Raw genomic sequence first — 19,261 nt, 5'->3', positions numbered from 1 at the left:
TAACATGTATACATCTACTGATCATTCTTATGTGTATTATACTAGTCCCAACATCTGTTTCTAAAACTATAAAATAAAATCAATACTTTTAGATGCAGCATTCATATGAATGCTATAGGCTATTCGCAGATTATCTATTATGCGACATGGTAATGGATTATGTAAAAACAAAAACACAAAAACGAACAACCAAAACAAAACATACAGCAAAAAAAAAAACAAAAAAAAAAACAAACACACACACACACACACACACAAAAAAAACAACAAAAAAAAAAACAAAAACCCATTAACATTCATGTGACGCCAACCGTGAACTACAATAATAAGTTATGCATCGTGAAATTGAATCAGCAGTATAGAAAATGCTTCACTTCTGCATCGCGCTCAGTTCCGATTTCAATGTTGAGAATGCAGTATTTCCAAGAATGGAGGGATTGCCAAGTATATACCAGGACCTGTTGTTGTTATGAAACACGCCAATCCTCTTTCAGGGTATTCAATATTGAATTTCACTATTAAATCGTTATCCGTTCAGTGCCGAGACTTCGCAAGTGACATTCCTGTCCGAGATTTTATAATATCCATAAGGAAACTTTCGGTTGTCTGTCTATACAACAGTGAATATCATTGAAACGTGTAAGTACTACGTATTAGTCCTTGTCTAATAAAACTTATATTATTATTATTATTATTATTATTATTATTATTATTATTATTATTATTATTATTATTATTATTATTATTATTATTATTATTATATTATTATTAAAATAATAATAATGATAAAGATGAAGATAATAATAATAATAATAATAATAATAATAATAATAATAATAATAATAATAAGAAAAAAAAAAATAAGAAGAGAAGAAGAAGAAGAAGAAGAAGAAGAAGAAGAAGAAGAAGAAGAAGAAGAAGAAGAAGAAGAAGAAGAATCGACGTGCACATAATATGTGCCTGCCTGATAACCGAACGCAATAGGGTTCAATAGTCGTACCGTCACTTCCTTCCTAATGACGCATGGTAACTTAGCAACACTGGCTCTAAACTATCGGAACAATGGCGGACGCCCGTATGAAATATTTCTCCGGCGAGCATAAAAAGCGTATCCAGAGGAAGAAAACACATAAATTTGATCATGTTTTGACTTTTACACATAATTTTGATCAAAAGGCATATGAAAAGGGAATGAAAAGTTCTAGCCAGCATGAAGAATAAAAAGGAATGATTTTCTTTGTTTAGAACCAAGATGGCCGCCGTTGCCTGGCGGCGTGACATCAGACTACTGAATCCTATTACGGGCTTGATTAAACATTGTGATTATGGACGATATTTTGCGTTGATTTGAGAGTATAGATAGTTCGAAGATGACGTCACTCGTGTCTTTGTTATTGTTTTTTGCCATCCGCGTTTATGAGTAATGCTCACTGAACTGTATTAACCCGACTATAAACGTTCATGGATACACACAGTTTTGTGTGTTGGTCCGTTATACTTCCGTATGGCAATGTTATGAGCTTCTTAGCCAAGCGCATACTATCTATAACATCAGTCCTTATCAATTTGGATAATCAGACCTGCAGATATGTGTAAGTCGGCAATGACATTTTTTTAAAAGGCGCTTAAACCCATATTCTAAATGCCATAAAGCGCTATTTATAATGAATTTTGTGAAGTTTATAATATTGTTAGCCAAGTTTGTCGAATATAATTAATTTTGCTTCGCAACAAAAACCTCTCTCTGATCATTGTTATTGTTTTTATACCATCTGTTACTAGTATTGTTATTCGCCGCATTCCAGGAAGCTACTCCTCTGGCTTTCAATTATTAATTGTAACAATTGATTTTGCCAAGTGTGTAGAAAGTGTACACTTTGTTGTGTCATTTTGATCTCAGGGTGACAATATTAATGAGTAATGCACGTGAATCTCGTGAAAAGTAAACCCCTTGATCAAATGGCTTTTCGTGGAAAACTTGAAATTTTGGGAGTTACCGTAGCAGATATAAATTGTCAGATCTTAGATCTCGGCTGAGTTCATAATGGGCAAACAGAAACATTTGAAAAAGTAAGTATTTTAACTCAATTCTAAACATAACAGATAGTCAAATGTAGGTCTTCCAAATGTGGTAATATTATGTGCACGCTTTCAGATAATGTTACTTATTGAGTCGCCTCGTTCTGTATCTTTTGGAGTCGATTCATTACTACAAAAAAAAAAAAGACGTCAAACATGCGACCTGTACTGTTGTAAATAGATATTTGGTTCATTATGGTACACTGGAGAAACAAATAAAATACGTCACTCAGGTCTTTGTTATTGTATTAACCTGACTATAAACGTTCATGGCTACACATCGTTTTGTGTGTTGGTCCGTTATGCTTCCGGATGGCAATGTTATGAGCGAGCTTCTTAGCCAAGCGCATACTATCTATAGGCAAGGATATTCTCAATACAAGTGTTAATGAATATTTATTGAGTTCATTTGATCTATTCTTTTTTTTAAAGCTCGGGGTCATTTTGGTTTCACACAGCCCATATTGAATTATTGATACGAGTTTAGAATTACTAGCAAAAGTAATAAAATAAATTAAACTATTTTTCACAGGCTAAAACTATGATTAGCTTGAAAGCATTTCTTAAAATAATGATAATTATATGACCGGTGACCTCAATGAATATTTATTAAATATGCTAGGGCATAATGTGCGGCTATGTGGTCTAGTGGTATGACACTCGCTTTCGGATCGGAAGGTCCTGGGTTCGAGCCTCGCGCTCGGCGCATAGTTGAGTCCTTGGAAAAGGCTCTTTACTCACATTCTCTCACCGTACTCAGGTGTAAAATGAGTACCTGGCCGTTAGCAGCGTTTTCTATGTCCGAAAAATTGGCGTCATGTCCCGTCCTACATGTTGACCTGTTGACCAGGGACCCCTTGTAAAGCGCTTTGAGCACATTTAGTGGAAATTGCTCTATATAAAGGTCAATTTTTTTATTTAAAAAAAAAATAATGATGAGTCCTTTGATGCTGGAAATCGTCATCTGGCCGCGCTATAGCCAAATTCATTTCTGCGCACCTATAGACTTTATTACTGGACCGATTTTGATCGTTGATGGCTTAAAAAAAAAACAACAACTCGTCTTAACCCATGTTAATTCACACAATGCAGTCGTATAACAATTCAAAAAGATGAGTGCCCGTTCGCAATACCCCCCCCCCCCCCACGAATATTGCGGGATCTCGATAGTTAACCCTCTCCTTACCAACTATAGGTTAATCGTCACATTCGTTACGATACAACCAACATTTTTCTAATTCAAATTTCTCTTGTACATCATAAAATAATTTAAAGAAAATGAACAGTGTGTTGTAGAGCATGTTTTACTAAAGAAATTATGTATCGTAAGAACCACTGGCGGTCGGTCAATAGAGCGAAGTTGTTTTGTGCCGCCCTATATTTTCCGTAGATTAGCATGTCAACCAAACAAAAAACTTCAATTTTAAAATTTTGATAAAATTAAAAATTTAGCACATACTGCTTTTTGTTTTGAATTTAATATTTGATGACTCGTGCGTCGCTCCACGAAGGTGGCGTCAACTCGGCACGTTTCATCTTTCCCCCGTTGCCTGCGCGGGGTGACAATGAGCGGAGGGTGTGGTGTGGTGGGGGAAGTCTATTTTTGTTTATATGAGCCAGTATTCGTTTGGCCGTCCTGTCCTTATCCTATACTCTGTTGTACCCTGAAGAAAGTTAGTTACCACTCCCCAATCTCCCTCCACCCTCCCTCCCCAACTAACTATTGTCTTTCACTGCTAAAATAATTAGGCCAAGACGGCCAATCTAGCGATGCACGCCCTGAGGTCCTACTTGGGATAAATTAAAACCATATCAGTTTTATCACTGAAAGAAGAGGCTTTGCTTCACTTAGATATACGGATGAAGAGAATGGCAATAAATATATATTTTATCATTGTTGGTTTTGCTTAAATATATATTAAATATCAAAAAGAACAGTAAACAAAGTATGCACCGAGAAGAGCCCCATGGTACTATAAATAAAAATCCCTGACCCCACGGAGTCCTTCATCCCCGCACACTCCCAACGATCCCTACTCAACTTGTATTGTGTGCATTGTCTAATAATAGTATAATTATAAAGATGTCGCTGATTGTGTGTGTAAGTTAACAAGTGCTTTGCGTTTGGAATTAAATGTGGATTTTTAAATTCAATTATTCTAAAGTTGTGTGTCACACCGTTATTATTTAGAGAAAATGTATTATCGCTGTTGTCATTGTTTATGAAACCTACCTGTTTTTATCTTGAATCATTTATTTTAAAAAGTTATTTCTGTAATTTGTAACCAATAATGAATCATGTTGATTTTTAAATTGAAAATCAATTCCGACACTTATCCCCTCAAGAGAAAATAGTGGTGAAAGATTTAGATCCACACAAACCAGTGAATTTTAACTTAGTTTCTAACACACCGAGGAGTTAGCGCCGATTTAATAATGATTATTTTTAAAATGTTGAATGGCTTACTGCCAGTGAAAGCCTTAAAACGCTTCATTGTTTTTATTGCTTGATTTTTGGTGATGTATGCTATAACGGACAACAGGAGGATTCAGTGATATTGCGCACATCTCTCAGGCACTGAAGAAACATTCTGAATCAAATAGCCATGTCACAGATGCTGTTAAATATAAACTTTTCAACGTTGTAGATATAAGAAATCAGTTGGAAACAGGACATGATGCGTCTGTTAGTCGTTATAATGAACAGGTGAAAGTTAACAGACAAGTTTTGTCCAAGATAATTGATGCTCTTTTGTGAGTACGTCTCGTTAATATTCTAACACACACACACACACACACATACACGCACACACAAATACACGCACATATGCAAACAATTGCAATACCCCCGTCCACACACACATACACACACACACACACACACACACATACATACAAAGTAGGTCAAATTAAGTTAAATTAACTAGACCAATAAAATTTGATTCTGTATTTCGGATTTGTGCCGCCTTAAATACAATGTGACCAACCGCCCCTGGTAAGAACTGATTGCTATTGTGTTTGAGTGATAAAAAAAAAATCTATTTTTGTGTTAGTTGGGTGTGAAGTTTTAGGGAAAATTCTGAAAATGCCTGGTAAGGAGAGGGTTAAATAAGCACATTTAATTTAATAAAAATAAAGCGTTTCACTGAAATGTTGATACTTCTCCACAGAATGGCTGGGCCTACCACTCCTGCCACCATCTATGTATACGCCTTCCTGGCAGTGGGGGCAATAGCGATGATGGGAACTGCCATTGGAACGATTTACTGGCTTCATGTCTCGTTTCCTGTAACTGATACGGAAATTCGATTTGGTTTGTTTAGCTTTTGCGTTAACGACGTGTGCATAGACTACACTGATACGGCTTTGACTAGCTACCATCTAGGTAAGTTAAAATCTTGTGGGTTTTTTTTTTATGTCTCAGTGGAAGTTGCTGGTGTTGTCGTATTAGTTAGTGTTCACGCATAGTACCAATACTATAAGTTTGAACAAATATTTTTTATTTAAAAAAAAAAAAATAAATAAAGCAAACAAAGCTGCGATAATTACACATTAGCATATTTCTGAAATTTTTACTTCCGGTTTCTGACAAAGAAATTTTATTTTCAATCTGGCCAGAAAACTTGTACTTGTACTACAAATAGTAATCGATCAGGTAAAAATGAGTATATCGCAATATCCACTAAACGTGCTCAAAGCGCGTTACAAGCCAACAGCAATACTCTGACATGAAGGACGAAACATGTCAAAGTGATATTAGGCTGCTAGAAGCTGTGGACTGTAAAAAGTAATAAACAAAAATGAATATAACAGCTTAAAAAAAAAAAAGAACAAAATACCAAACACGGAAGGTTTCGGGCTCAAAACCCTTCTTCAGCCAATAACAAAAAAAACAATAAAGACATAAATACATTGACTAAATTCCAGATAGACGATATGACAAAAACATGGCGCGTGTTAGGAGATATTACATTTTTTTTTCTGACAGAAGCAACGCTGTTAACTGCCAGGTACTCATTTTACACTTAAGTACGGTGAGAGAATGAGTAAAGAGCCTGTTTCAAGGACTCAACTATGCGCCGATCAGAGTTGGACTCAAACCCTGGACCTTTCAGCCGGGGAAGGCCAGTGTCATACCACATGACCGCATAGCCTCGCAATATACGATTAAAATAGTCAATGGATCATTATTTTAAAAAGATTTATTCCCAACTGATCTCCGAAGCAATAGTTATAAATAGCGATTACAGCAACGCCACTTTTTTTTTTATTCTATAAATCAATAACGAAGACCAATAACTTTCTGCGTCATTCTTAACTATGCGTGCAATGCGACGTCGATGATCAACCCCCCCCCCCCCCCCCCCCCCCCCCAACTGTGATTCCGAACGCGCGGTGATCGATTTCTTGATTTCATGCAAGGTGATTTCACTCCATGCATCTTTTGTTTTTTTCTTTTCAAGCTCCTTTCGAGTGATTGGAACAGTTCGACCTATTAAGGCTTACTCACTTAACACATCTCGCATAATAATCCATATTACGATAAATATCAGGTGAATCGGGTGGCTACTGGTTTTCTGTAAATGCAATCTTTAATAAAGTAATTTTTTTTTAAATCATCAAAAAACAAACAAACACCCCCCCCCCCCCACCCAATAAATACACCAACCAAAATAAAACCCAACAACAACAGCAAAATCGATTTATTGAAAAAATGCTGCATTTATTCCTTGATAAGTGACTGGTATTTCAGTGTTGTTGTGGCGAAGAGCGTGGCCTTCGTAAAGTTATGGCCTGACACTGACCAAAAAAATGACGTCAAAATGCCAGTCTTTTGCCACAAAAGAAAACAAATCGTGAGTTGTATTCAATAGTTCAACTAATGAAATAACTTGTTTCCATGAGCTCTACTAACAACTCACGAGGCGGTGCAAAAACCAAATAATGACGTCAAACTGCCAGTCCTTTTGGATTTCAGTGTCAGGCTAAAACATAACGATGGCTACGCTAAGAGGCCCTACCTACACACGTAGTTCCAACACGGCGTCCCGGACCGTTGGTTCGGAACGACGTTCGGAGCGTGACCACCCATCCACAAGTCCCGATTCAGTGCGTCATTCCATTCTTCTCGTCTATAATTTTCAATGAATTCAATGATATATTATTATCAAGACTGAGGCAATCGTGACAACATCGACGAGACGATCAATACGCTTAACAGAAATTATAAATAACAATGTGAAATTGAATGTAAGCTCCAATTTAATTACAAAAACAGATCAAATGAACGTTTCGGGTTTCCCCTTTATCAACAAAACAGGATGAATGAAAAACTACAGATGAATGAGATAATAATGTGGTAGTGGCGTTGTTAAGATGAATAAAAAAAACCATTGGGGATGCATGAAACTTGTTTTTTTAAAAATGCATCTTAATAATGCCACTACCACATTATCTCATTCATCTGCAGTGTTTCATTCAACCTGTTTTGTTGATAAAGGGGAAATCCGAAACGTTCATTTGATCTGGAGGTTTTTTGTAGTTAAATTGGAGCTTACATTCAATTTCACATTGTTATTTATTTCTTCGAGCTTCGAGCAGCAACATTTACATTTAACAGAAAGCAGCGTGTGTCAGTGTCTATATATAGCATGCGCTTGGCTAAGAAGCTCACAACATTACAGAGTTATAGTTATACACCGATGCAGGCCGAACGAACGACTTACCGATCACGTGTTCAATTTTTTCTCGCGTCCTCTCGTCTAATCTCGTCACCCCGGAATAGAAAGAGGAGGTGGAGCTTATATGATATAACGCAATGAAAGTTCTGTCCGATGACGGGTGGGGGGATATCACCTCTCCAAAACTTACCTTATTATATGAGATCTTGAGATTCTTATCCAATCATCGATTGCTCGTTTGACAGTTCGCTTGTGAACAGTTAGGAGACCATCTCTTGATTTATGGGCAGGCGGCTTTGCGTAAAGGCGGTGAGTGTTGTATACATCAAAGAGTACCGCTGACCGATGGGTAAATAGTGGTTGTGTAACCCAAAAGCCCTGCCGACTCGACTGCAAGGTCTTGTATGTAATAGTTGCGTCACCATCCCAACGCTCAGGAATTAATTAGTGAGGACTCTCAGTATATATATATTAAAAAAACAAACAACGCTTTTGAATCACACGAGATACATCAGTGTGCTCGTCGCATTGAGAATTGAAAAATGAGATATAAATCAAGAAAACCGACCGGAAAATAAAGAAACTATCATTAAATTTTAAAAAATTGAGCAATATTTTTTTCAAAATCAATCTACTAGAAAAATTTTTTATTTCTAAACCTATTTTTGTGAAACAAAGATAAATGTTCTCCTTTTTGAAAGCTGATTCAACAATGTGGTTTTCAAATTTATCGTATACGTAATCATTTGGAAGCGCCCGAGAAAGGTATTTTTGTGTAATCTCTTTCACACACACGCGCGCGCACACATACACACAAACACACACACACACACAAACATATACAAACAATACACAAACATTACACATCCCTGGTCATCTATTGCCTATATTATTAATGTTAATATATACATCCCATGCTGATTGTCACTACACCCCCCCCCCCCTTACCCCCCAACCATTTCCACCATCCAAGTAACAGCGGCCTTTTCTCTTTGATTTCGTATCATGGTCTACCCGAAGCCCAACACCTCGATTGTTTGTGGGTCAACCCCCCCCCCCCCCCCCCCCCCCACCTTCGCCCGTAATCAATTTATAATTTTCTCTCTGTATAGAGCGCCACGTGCACAATTATATACTATTGAATGACACTGACCTTGCCCCTCCCCTAACACAAGCCAACAGCAACCCAAGCTATCCTCTATCACGTGACCTTAGATCCGATGCTGCATACCGCTTGAGAGTTTCACTATCCAGATCTCGTTCATGGTCACGTGAGAAGGCTATATCCGTTCGGGTTCGGCGTTCGGCGTCTCGTTCGACCCGATTTCGTTAAAAGCCTATTACCATCCGGAAGTATAACGGACCAACACACAATACTATGTGTAACCTTGAACGTTTATAGTCTGGTTAAAACAGTAACAAAGACCTGAGTGACGTCATCTTCGAACTATCTATAGATAGTTCGAAGATGACGTCAATCAGGTCTTTGTTATTGTTTTTTGCCATCCGCGTTTATGAGTAATGCTCACTGAACTGTATTAACCGACTATAAACGTTCATGGATACACACAGTTTTGTGTGTTGGTCCGTTATACTTCCGGATGGCAATGTTATGAGCTTCTTAGCCAAGCGCATACTATCTCTTGAGCCCATCGATAGTATGCAGATGACGTCACTCAGGCCTTTGTTATTGTTTTTGCCATCCGCGTTTGTGAGTTGTTCTCACTAAACTGTATTAACCAGTTCCGGATGGCAATGTTGTGAACTCCTTGGTCAAGCGCATTCTATCTATAGATAGAATGCGCTTGGCCAAGGAGTTCACAACATTGCCATCCGGAAGTATAACGGACCAACACACAAACTCTGTGTAACCATGAACTTTTATAATCTGGTTAATACAGTTTAGTGAGAACAACTCACAAACGCGGATGGCAAAAACAATAACAAAGGCCTGAGTGACGTCATCTGCATACTATCTATTGCAGATTTTGAGTTGTACGTTGTGAGTTTTGTTCACTTGTAGAAATCATCAAGCCCTTTGAAAGGCTTTTTCAAGTGAGCTGTACCGTGGCCACCGTTAAGGGATAAGTTGTTTCCTTGAGCACTACTAACGACAACCCAACTGATGCCACGGCGTTAGCTAAATTACTCACAACAACAATAACAACAACAATAATAATTATAATAATAATAATGATAATAATAATAATAATAATAATAATAATAATAATAATAATAATAATAATAATAATAATAATAATAATAATAATAATAATATATTATTATTATTATTATTATTATTATATTATTATTATTATTATTATTATTATTATTATTATTATTGTTATTATTATTATCATCATCATCATCATCATCATCATCATCATCATCATCATCATCATCATCATTATCATCATCATCATCATCATCATCATCATCATCATCATCATCATCATCATCATCATCATCATCATCATCATCATCATCATCATCATCATCGTCACCATCACCACCACCATCACCACCACCATCACCATCATCATCATCATCATCATCATCATCATCATCATCATCATCATCATCATCATTATCATCACCGTCATCATCATCATCATTATCATCATCATCATCATCATTATCATCATCACCATCATCATCATTATCATCATCCTAATCATCATCATCATCATCACCATCATCATCATCATCATCATCATCATCATCATCATCATCATCATCATCATCATCACCATCATCACCATCATCATCATTGTAATCAAATTTACTCTTACCGCCAGGCGAGCTGGATCCACCCAAAGGCCTGTGTATCACTGCAGTCGTCTTGTACTGTTTGTCCTTTGTAATCATGGGACATCTTGTGTTCGGAAAGAATATGACAGTGACCTCCAAGAACCATGGATGGATAACTCTGGCTATTATGATTTTTGCAGGTAACCTAATATAGATAGTAAGCGCTTGGCTAAGAAGCTCACAACATTGCCATCCGGAAGTATAACGGATCAACACACAAAACTGTGTGTAACCATGATAGTTTATAGTCAGGATAATACAGTTTAGTGAGAATTACTCATAAACGCGGATGGCAAAAAACAATAACAAAGACCAGAGTGAAGTCATCTTCAATCTATCTATAGCGTCAATATAGCCTCAAAAATGCCAAATCCCAAAAACTTGACGGGGTTTTTTTTTTTTTTTTTTTCTTGTATTTTATTTTTATTTTCTTTCATGTCTTGTGTGCGGCTATGTGGTTTTGCGGTATGACACTCGCTTTCAGATCGGAAGCTCTGGCTTCGAGCCTCACTTGGCGCATAGCGTCCTTTTAAAGGCTGTTTATTCACATTCTCTCACTGTACTTAGGTGTTAAATGAATATATAGCTGTTAACTGCGTTGTCTCTCGTTATGTCACGTCTATTACATGTTAAGTGTTGCTGTTGGGCAGGGACCCTTTGTAAATCGCCTTGAGCACGTTGAGTAGATATTGCGCTCTATAAAAGCTCAAGTTCATAGCTCAAGGTTTATTTATTTTTTTAAAAGCCATTTTACGAGGAACAATTGGGTTTTGATCTTTGGCATTTTTAAAGGCATTTCTTTTTTTTCCTAAATTTCAGTCTGTCGGATACATGGACAATGCTATTCCAGAAACTGAAGTCCTTTTTTTTAAAAATGAGCTTTTATATAGAGCAATATCCACTAAATGTGCTCAGAGCGCTGTACAATGGGTCCCTGACCAACAGCAACACGTAACATGCCGAACGAAACATGGCGCCTGTTAAGCGATATTACAATTTTTTTTATGACAGAGACAGCACTGTTAACGGACAGATACTCATTTTACACACGAGAACGGTGAGAGAATGTGAATAAAGAGCCTTTTCCAAGGACTCAACTATGCGCCGAGCGAGGCTCGAACCCAGGACCTTCCGATCCGAAAGCGAGTGTCATACCACAAGGCCAAATATCCGTACTTGGTCTCATGTCTCGATGAGGATTAAGTAAGAAAGTTTTATCCAAATTGGATAATTTCATATATCATATAGATAGACAAACTAACACCAATTTCACAAAGTATAAAAAAAGATCATCCTTTAACTTTAACTTACAAGACAAGTGGAAATTTTAGTCAAATGAAAACACATAGATAATCATGGCAGCGGCATAAGAAAATTAAGATTTTATTTCTACTTTTAGGAATGCACATTTTAGCAGAAAAGTGATGTCTGAAAAAGTGTGGCTTTTCTGTACAGACCATTTGGTATTTTATTCTGTGACTTGTTTGGCATTCTTGTTACAAAATTAATCTGGCCACCCTGTTTTAGAACCGAACAGAGCAGGACGTAGGGCACAATAACGGGAGAGTTCTCGACAGTAAATAGATTCGGATACATCTTCGGAAGTTGGGTAGATTGTTAGAATTAAAAAAAAACTAGTTTAAAAACATTTTGAGCTTTAAATAGCCATGTACGTTTGTCTATAAAATATATGAAATTAAGAAATTTTGAAAACATAAATGCCTAAATGTGAGGAAGGCGCTTTACAAGGGGGCTTACGCTACGGCAACACTTCAAATGTAGGACGAGACATGACGCCTGTGAGACGCTATCACATTTTTTTTTCTTCTTGCTTGGACAAATCTATCACAATTACCTGCCAGGTATTCGTATTACATCTGGAATTGGAAGGCTTTTCCAAGGATTCAACTTTGCGTAGCTAGAGCTGGACTCGACCCAGAGACCTACCAGTCAGACGGCGAGAGTCACTACCACGAAATCACAAAGGCGCACGTGATGTGGAAAGTGCTGTATCTATAATATATCGAGCGTGAGAAAGAAAAAAAAAAACCCGGAAAAGTTTTGAAGCCTGTAAAAGCCAGGTTATAAATGATACAAGTCTGAAATTTTACTTACAATCAAAGCCTTTTATTGAAACTCATGTTCATGAATTTTCAAGAAAATATATTGAAGATATTTAATTCCACGATTGATTTAATACCACCAAGTATTTGCCATATATAAGATTTAGGACTTATTTGTCAAATTTGGATGTGATCTGTTTACTCCTCATATTTTGGCAGTGCGAACTTCCCCCCCCCCCCCCCCCCCCCATGATCCAATGGGCATGATCTATATTAACTTTCCATGTGCTCGAGGCCATTGGTCACATTGCAAAATGTGCTCAAAGTGACCTACATAGTGAAATGTGTTCACAGATTTTGAACTATCTAACATTACGATTGGTCATTGTGTTCAGCTTGACACATGGGTATGTTTACAACTTTCATAAACAAAGCAGCGTGTTTATATTTGTTCAGAAATGTCCAATCATTGGACAGCAACAAATCACGTGATTGATGACTCGGTTGGACGAAAACATGAATATAGATCGCACCCACTGATTTTCTATTAAAAAGTGGACCGATCCCACGCTTTTTGAATCGAGCCTTACAACCTTTATAAACCATATTATTAGACAACAATTATCAAAATGCTATAGGTAGTCTATTGTCTTAACACAAAAATACACACACACACACACATACACACACACAAACATGCACACACATACATAACTACATGCTCATCAAACCAAACAATCGGAAGCACACAAAACAATCATCAGCGCCAACAGCATCTGGAGGTAACAGCGTTGTAGGTGGATAAAAAACAAGGATCATAAATAATGATTAGCGGTCAAAGAAACTGTCAAGAACTCTTAATTCAGAAAAGTGAGTGGAGCAGGCACTTATGTTGGTAACAACAAGATATGAAGTGAGTAGAAAAGTGCCAGAAGACAATAGAGAATAAAAAATTTTTTCGCGGCGGTGGTGGGGTTTGAACCTGCGACCTTATTGGTACGACAACTCCGCCTGGCAGGTGAGAGCGTGGCTCTACCGTGTGAGCTATCCACGAACACAAAATATTCGTTTCAAACCCAAAGCCATTTCTAGATCCCTCTCTCACCCACTTCTTGAGATCGCCGATTCGTTCACCACCATCGCGAAATAATTTTGACCAGCAGTTAAGCTTAATAGCCAATATTCTCATCACAAACATATAACATAGAAACGATTGAGACATTGAGTATGCTCCGGTGTATGGGGTGAATTTTTAATTCAGAAAAGTGAGTGGAGCAGGCACTTATGTTGGTAACAACAAGATATGAAGTGAGTAGAAAAGTGCCAGAAGACAATAGAGAATAAAAATTTTTTCGCGGCGGTGGTGGGGTTTGAACCTGCGACCTTATTGGTACGACAACTCCGCCTGGCAGGTGAGAGCGTGGCTCTACCGTGTGAGCTATCCACGAACACAAAATATTCGTTTCAAACCCAAAGCCATTTCTAGATCCCTCTCTCACCCACTTCTTGAGATCGCCGATTCGTTCACCACCATCGCGAAATAATTTTGACCAGCAGTTAAGCTTAATAGCCAATATTCTCATCACAAACATATAACATAGAAACGATTGAGACATTGAGTATGCTCCGGTGTATGGGGTGAATTTTTAATTCAGAAAAGTGAGTGGAGCAGGCACTTATGTTGGTAACAACAAGATATGAAGTGAGTAGAAAAGTGCCAGAAGACAATAGAGAATAAAAATTTTTTTCGCGGCGGTGGTGGGGTTTGAACCTGCGACCTTATTGGTACGACAACTCCGCCTGGCAGGTGAGAGCGTGGCTCTACCGTGTGAGCTATCCACGAACACAAAATATTCGTTTCAAACCCAAAGCCATTTCTAGATCCCTCTCTCACCCACTTCTTGAGATCGCCGATTCGTTCACCACCATCGCGAAATAATTTTGACCAGCAGTTAAGCTTAATAGCCAATATTCTCATCACAAACATATAACATAGAAACGATTGAGACATTGAGTATGCTCCGGTGTATGGGGTGAATTTTTAATTCAGAAAAGTGAGTGGAGCAGGCACTTATGTTGGTAACAACAAGATATGAAGTGAGTAGAAAAGTGCCAGAAGACAATAGAGAATAAAAATTTTTAAATTTAAAAAAAAAAAAATTTTATTCTCTATTGTCTTCTGGCACTTTTCTACTCACTTCATATCTTGTTGTTACCAACATAAGTGCCTGCTCCACTCACTTTTCTGAATTAAAAATTCACCCCATACACCGGAGCATACTCAATGTCTCAATCGTTTCTATGTTATATGTTTGTGATGAGAATATTGGCTATTAAGCTTAACTGCTGGTCAAAATTATTTCGCGATGGTGGTGAACGAATCGGCGATCTCAAGAAGTGGGTGAGAGGGATCTAGAAATGGCTTTGGGTTTGAAACGAATATTTTGTGTTCGTGGATAGCTCACACGGTAGAGCCACGCTCTCACCTGCCAGGCGGAGTTGTCGTACCAATAAGGTCGCAGGTTCAAACCCCACCACCGCCGCGAAAAAAATTTTTATTCTCTATTGTCTTCTGGCACTTTTCTACTCACTTCATATCTTGTTGTCAAGAACTCTTAAGTAATTCAAGCCAATATTCCCTATAGCCATATGATAAAGTATATGTAATGTTTAGTGCGCGTGTATGTATGTGAAAGAGAGAGAAAGAAAGAGAGAGAAAGAAAGAAAGAAACACACACACACACACACACACAGACACACAGAGAGAGAGAGAGAGAGAGAGAGAGAGAAGGGGGGGAGATGGGGAGAGGAGAGGAGAGAGAGAGAGAGAGAGAGAGAGAGAGAGAGAGAGAGAAGGGGGGGGGGAGATGGGGAGAAGAGAGAGAAAGAGAGAAAGAGAGAAAGAGGATGTGTGTATGTGTGTGCGTGTGTATGTTAGTATAACCCTTTATTGCATAATGTCTAATATTTTAGACGAAGTTCTCATGAGGGTTTGATATTAATATACAACCAATTTTACCAATGCTATGCTTGTAGACACTTTTTCTACCTCTTTTACACAAAAGCGCCAAAAGTCACTCAAGGGAAATAATTCATTTTTTCGCTGTTGCGTTTTGAAGATGGCCTCTGACAACAATCGAAGGTAAGCACATTTACAACCATTTATATCATTCAAATAGTTATAAAACCCTCTTAATACCATGCCTATTATATAATATACATACTAAAGCTTATTATGGCCGAACATAAAGCATTAGATTGTGACAGTTATTTTACAACGGCATTTTATCTCCAATGTCTAAAATATTGCACAGCATGCATATCGGGTATGTTACTAAAAATAGACATGTCTAAAATATTACACATCCTGCAAACCGGACCTGTTGCTAAAAATAGACGTGTCTACTATTTTGCACATTATGCACAGAGGATAACTAATACATAGTAACTTGTTTAAGTGTTTACCTCTTATGAATTTGACCTAGTCTACTGTTGTGGTTTGCTTGAGTAACTTATTACATGAGCAATAAATAAGATGAGTTTATAAGTATAAATAAATGTATTTTTGAATACTTTTGTATATCTTTTTTCGCTCAAGCTACTCGTCTAAAAGGTCCAAATGTTGTTTTTTTTTCTTCTCAGTCTTCGCCCTAAATCCAGATTTTATTCTGGAAACGAGGTGCTTCAAATGTTTGAAAATGACATACCAAGCGACAGTGAAGATGAGCGTCTTGATGGAGATGATACGGATAACGAGCTAGATCCAAACTTTGAACCTGCTGTACCCGATAGAGATGATGAAACGTCTACAACTAGTGACGAGGATGATGATGATGGCCAATCTCCTGACCATTCTTATGTTGAAGAATGTGATGATGACTTGAATGACCCAACTCAATCACAACCAAGCAAACGGCAAAGGTGAGAGAATAGTTTAATCCATTATTGAATAAAAGGCGAATGTTGTCCCTGCCATGTATACAACTCCCCAAAGTGTGTCAGCGAACTGATTTGTTTGGCTTTATCGGCTACAAATACATTAAATTAACTAATGGAAAGGAAAACTTCTCGAGCCGCAATGAAGGGCAAAAGGGATCAAACTTGTTGATTTTTAATTTGAAGTCTTATAATGTTTACTAATCAGTGCTTCATCCACAGTGAAAAGTACATTTTTTAATGTATGATTTTCTTTATTTGATTTATAATGGTACGGTATCGTTTTCTTATTTTGTTTTTCACCCAGAACTATGGTTGATGGGGCACCAAGGACCTTCCATTGGGTAAAGAAAGATCTTCCCGCCCATGTAAATCCGGAAAACCACCTGATTCCACGAGGGAAGGCTGCTGGTGCTACAACAATCATGGAGATGTTTCTGGCACACTTTGACAATGATGCTTTTGAACTGCTTACCCTCGAAAGCAATAGATTCATGGACCAGTGTGGAAGAACAAGGTGTACCAAGATCCATGTGCAAGAATTGAAAACATTTGTTGGTATTTCCATGTACATGAGCATTGTATGTTTACCTTCTAGGAGAATGTATTGGTCCCCGGGCACTAGGCAAGTTATTGTTGCAAATGCAATGACAGTAAATAGGTTTGAGGACATTATGTCATTATTTCATTGCAATGATAATACCCTTATGAAAGGTAAAGGTGAAGTCGGTTATGACAGGCTGCATAAAGTAAGACCTCTCATAAACATTATAAACCGATCGTTTACTGCAAACGCTGAGCCTGAAGCATTTGTTGCTATAGACGAACAAATGATACCGTTCAAAGGCCGTCATGGGTTGAAATGTTATATGATGAAAAAGCCTAAGAAATGGGGTTACAAAGTGTGGGTGCATGCGGGAAGGTCAGGCTACAATTTGCTGGAGACAACACAGTGAATCCTGTCGAAAATGTGTCTCTTCCTGTAGGTAAACCGGGTGAAGTCGTGTTATCCCTCACACAAAATCAACCTGAAAACTCTTATATTTTTTTTGATAATTACTTTGCTTGCCCTGAACTTCTTGTTGAGCTGAAGGAGAGGAAATTGAATGCCACATGTACTGTAAGGCCAAATAGAAGTCGTAAGTGCCCACTGCTTGCCATGAAAGATTTGAAAAAACGTGGTAGGGGTTCCTATGATTATAGGAGTGATAGTGATGGCACCATTCTATTATGTGAATGGTTTGATAACAAAATAGTCTTAGTGGGATCAAATATTCACGGGGTTGAACCGACTCATACTGTTAGGCGATATGACGTACACGTAAGGAATATATTTACGTCAAGTGCCCTGGCCTTATAAAAAATTACAACCAAAGCATGGGTGGCGTTGATAAGTGTGACATGCTGCTCGAGTTCTATCGCATGGATTTCAAAAGCAAAAAATGGTATAGAAGAATCCTGTTCCATCTGCTGGATTTATGTGTAGTAAACTCATGGCTCTTGTACAAAGCTAAGAAGGCAGACTGTGCAATTTCTTTATGTGCTTTTAAATTCCAGCTGGCCCAAGGTTTCATAAAAAGTATTCAAGCTGTCCCTGAATTGATGCCTGATGTTGCTCACAGTGATACTCGCTCAGTAAGATCTGTAAATGAGGCTATTAGATATGACAAGGTGGATCATTTCTCAATGCGTGATAAAGAAGCCAAATTTCCCCAAAGATGCAAATTGCCAGGCTGTAGCAGGAAATCACAATTTAAATGCAGGAAGTGTAATGTTGTATTGTGCATTACCCCTGTTGGTGAGGCAGATGATTGCTTTTATGTTTTTCACCATAACCGAAAAAAGTAGTTGGTACTGACAGTAGACAGAAATAAATAAATAAATGTAAATACATAAATTAGATTTAAAAATATATAAATTAATTAATTACATAATTAATTTACATTGAATTTTACTTCTACTCTACATTGATAGTAAGCAAGTTTTGAAATATAGTTGGCAGACATATAGAATTCGTATTTCCAATGTCTTTGTTGTTCTTCATGTGCTTGTTTATTGATCATATTATGTCCTGCTCATTGTATAATGTATGGTAAAAACACCTCAAAAGGTAATATAAATTTAATGAAAATTGATAAATCTATGCTACATGAACATTAAAATATAATGAAATAAACTTGGAATTCTTTATATGAGGTCTTGTGTTGATGGCTATAATATAACCTTCATTGTCTCTATAACGGTCGAATTCCGCAACCTGGAATGCATAATGTCTAATATTTTAGACGCATGAGCCCAAGGCTCCTAATGCTCCCGGTGACCTATAAGTTGTGAAAATCCTCTTTCTAGGCCCTATATGTGCTGTATGCAAAGTTACAACGAACTAACCCCACCAGTTTTTGTTTATGCAATAAAGGGATAATATGTGCTTGATTTGTAACGTGCTGCTGACCACGTAACCTGTGGGTATGAAAGCGCTAAATAAATATAGATTATTAATATCATTATTATTATTATTATTATTATTATTATTATTATTATTATTATTATTATTATTATTATTATTATTATTATTATTATTATTGTTTTTATTATTATCATTATCATTATTATTATTATTTTTATTATTATTATTATTATTATTATTATTATTATTATATTATTATTATTATTTATTATTATTATTTCTAT

The 19,261-nt window shown here is 37.1% G+C and overlaps 1 protein-coding gene across 1 annotated transcript in view; it reads left to right on the top strand.

The window, feature by feature from the left end:
• The first annotated feature begins 295 nt into the window (after positions 1–295).
• LOC144980075 (uncharacterized) overlaps positions 296–19,261 on the top strand; it is a 21,312-nt gene continuing 2,346 nt past the window's right edge. Inside the window, exons 1-3 of the mRNA XM_078927562.1 lie at positions 296–639; positions 5,250–5,464; positions 10,559–10,711. Coding sequence (XP_078783688.1) covers positions 5,251–5,464; positions 10,559–10,711 — 367 coding nt within the window. The 5' untranslated portion in view covers positions 296–639; position 5,250. The remainder of the gene's footprint in view (positions 640–5,249; positions 5,465–10,558; positions 10,712–19,261) is intronic.

Source organism: Berghia stephanieae, chromosome 9 (assembly GCF_034508935.2).
Source record: "Berghia stephanieae isolate SIO BIC M18660-M18661 chromosome 9, UCSD_Bste_1.3, whole genome shotgun sequence".
Classification (NCBI taxonomy): Eukaryota; Metazoa; Mollusca; class Gastropoda; order Nudibranchia; family Aeolidiidae; genus Berghia; species Berghia stephanieae.
Note: the sequence above shows the minus strand (reverse complement) of the source record. Positions and strands in the feature narration are given on the sequence as shown.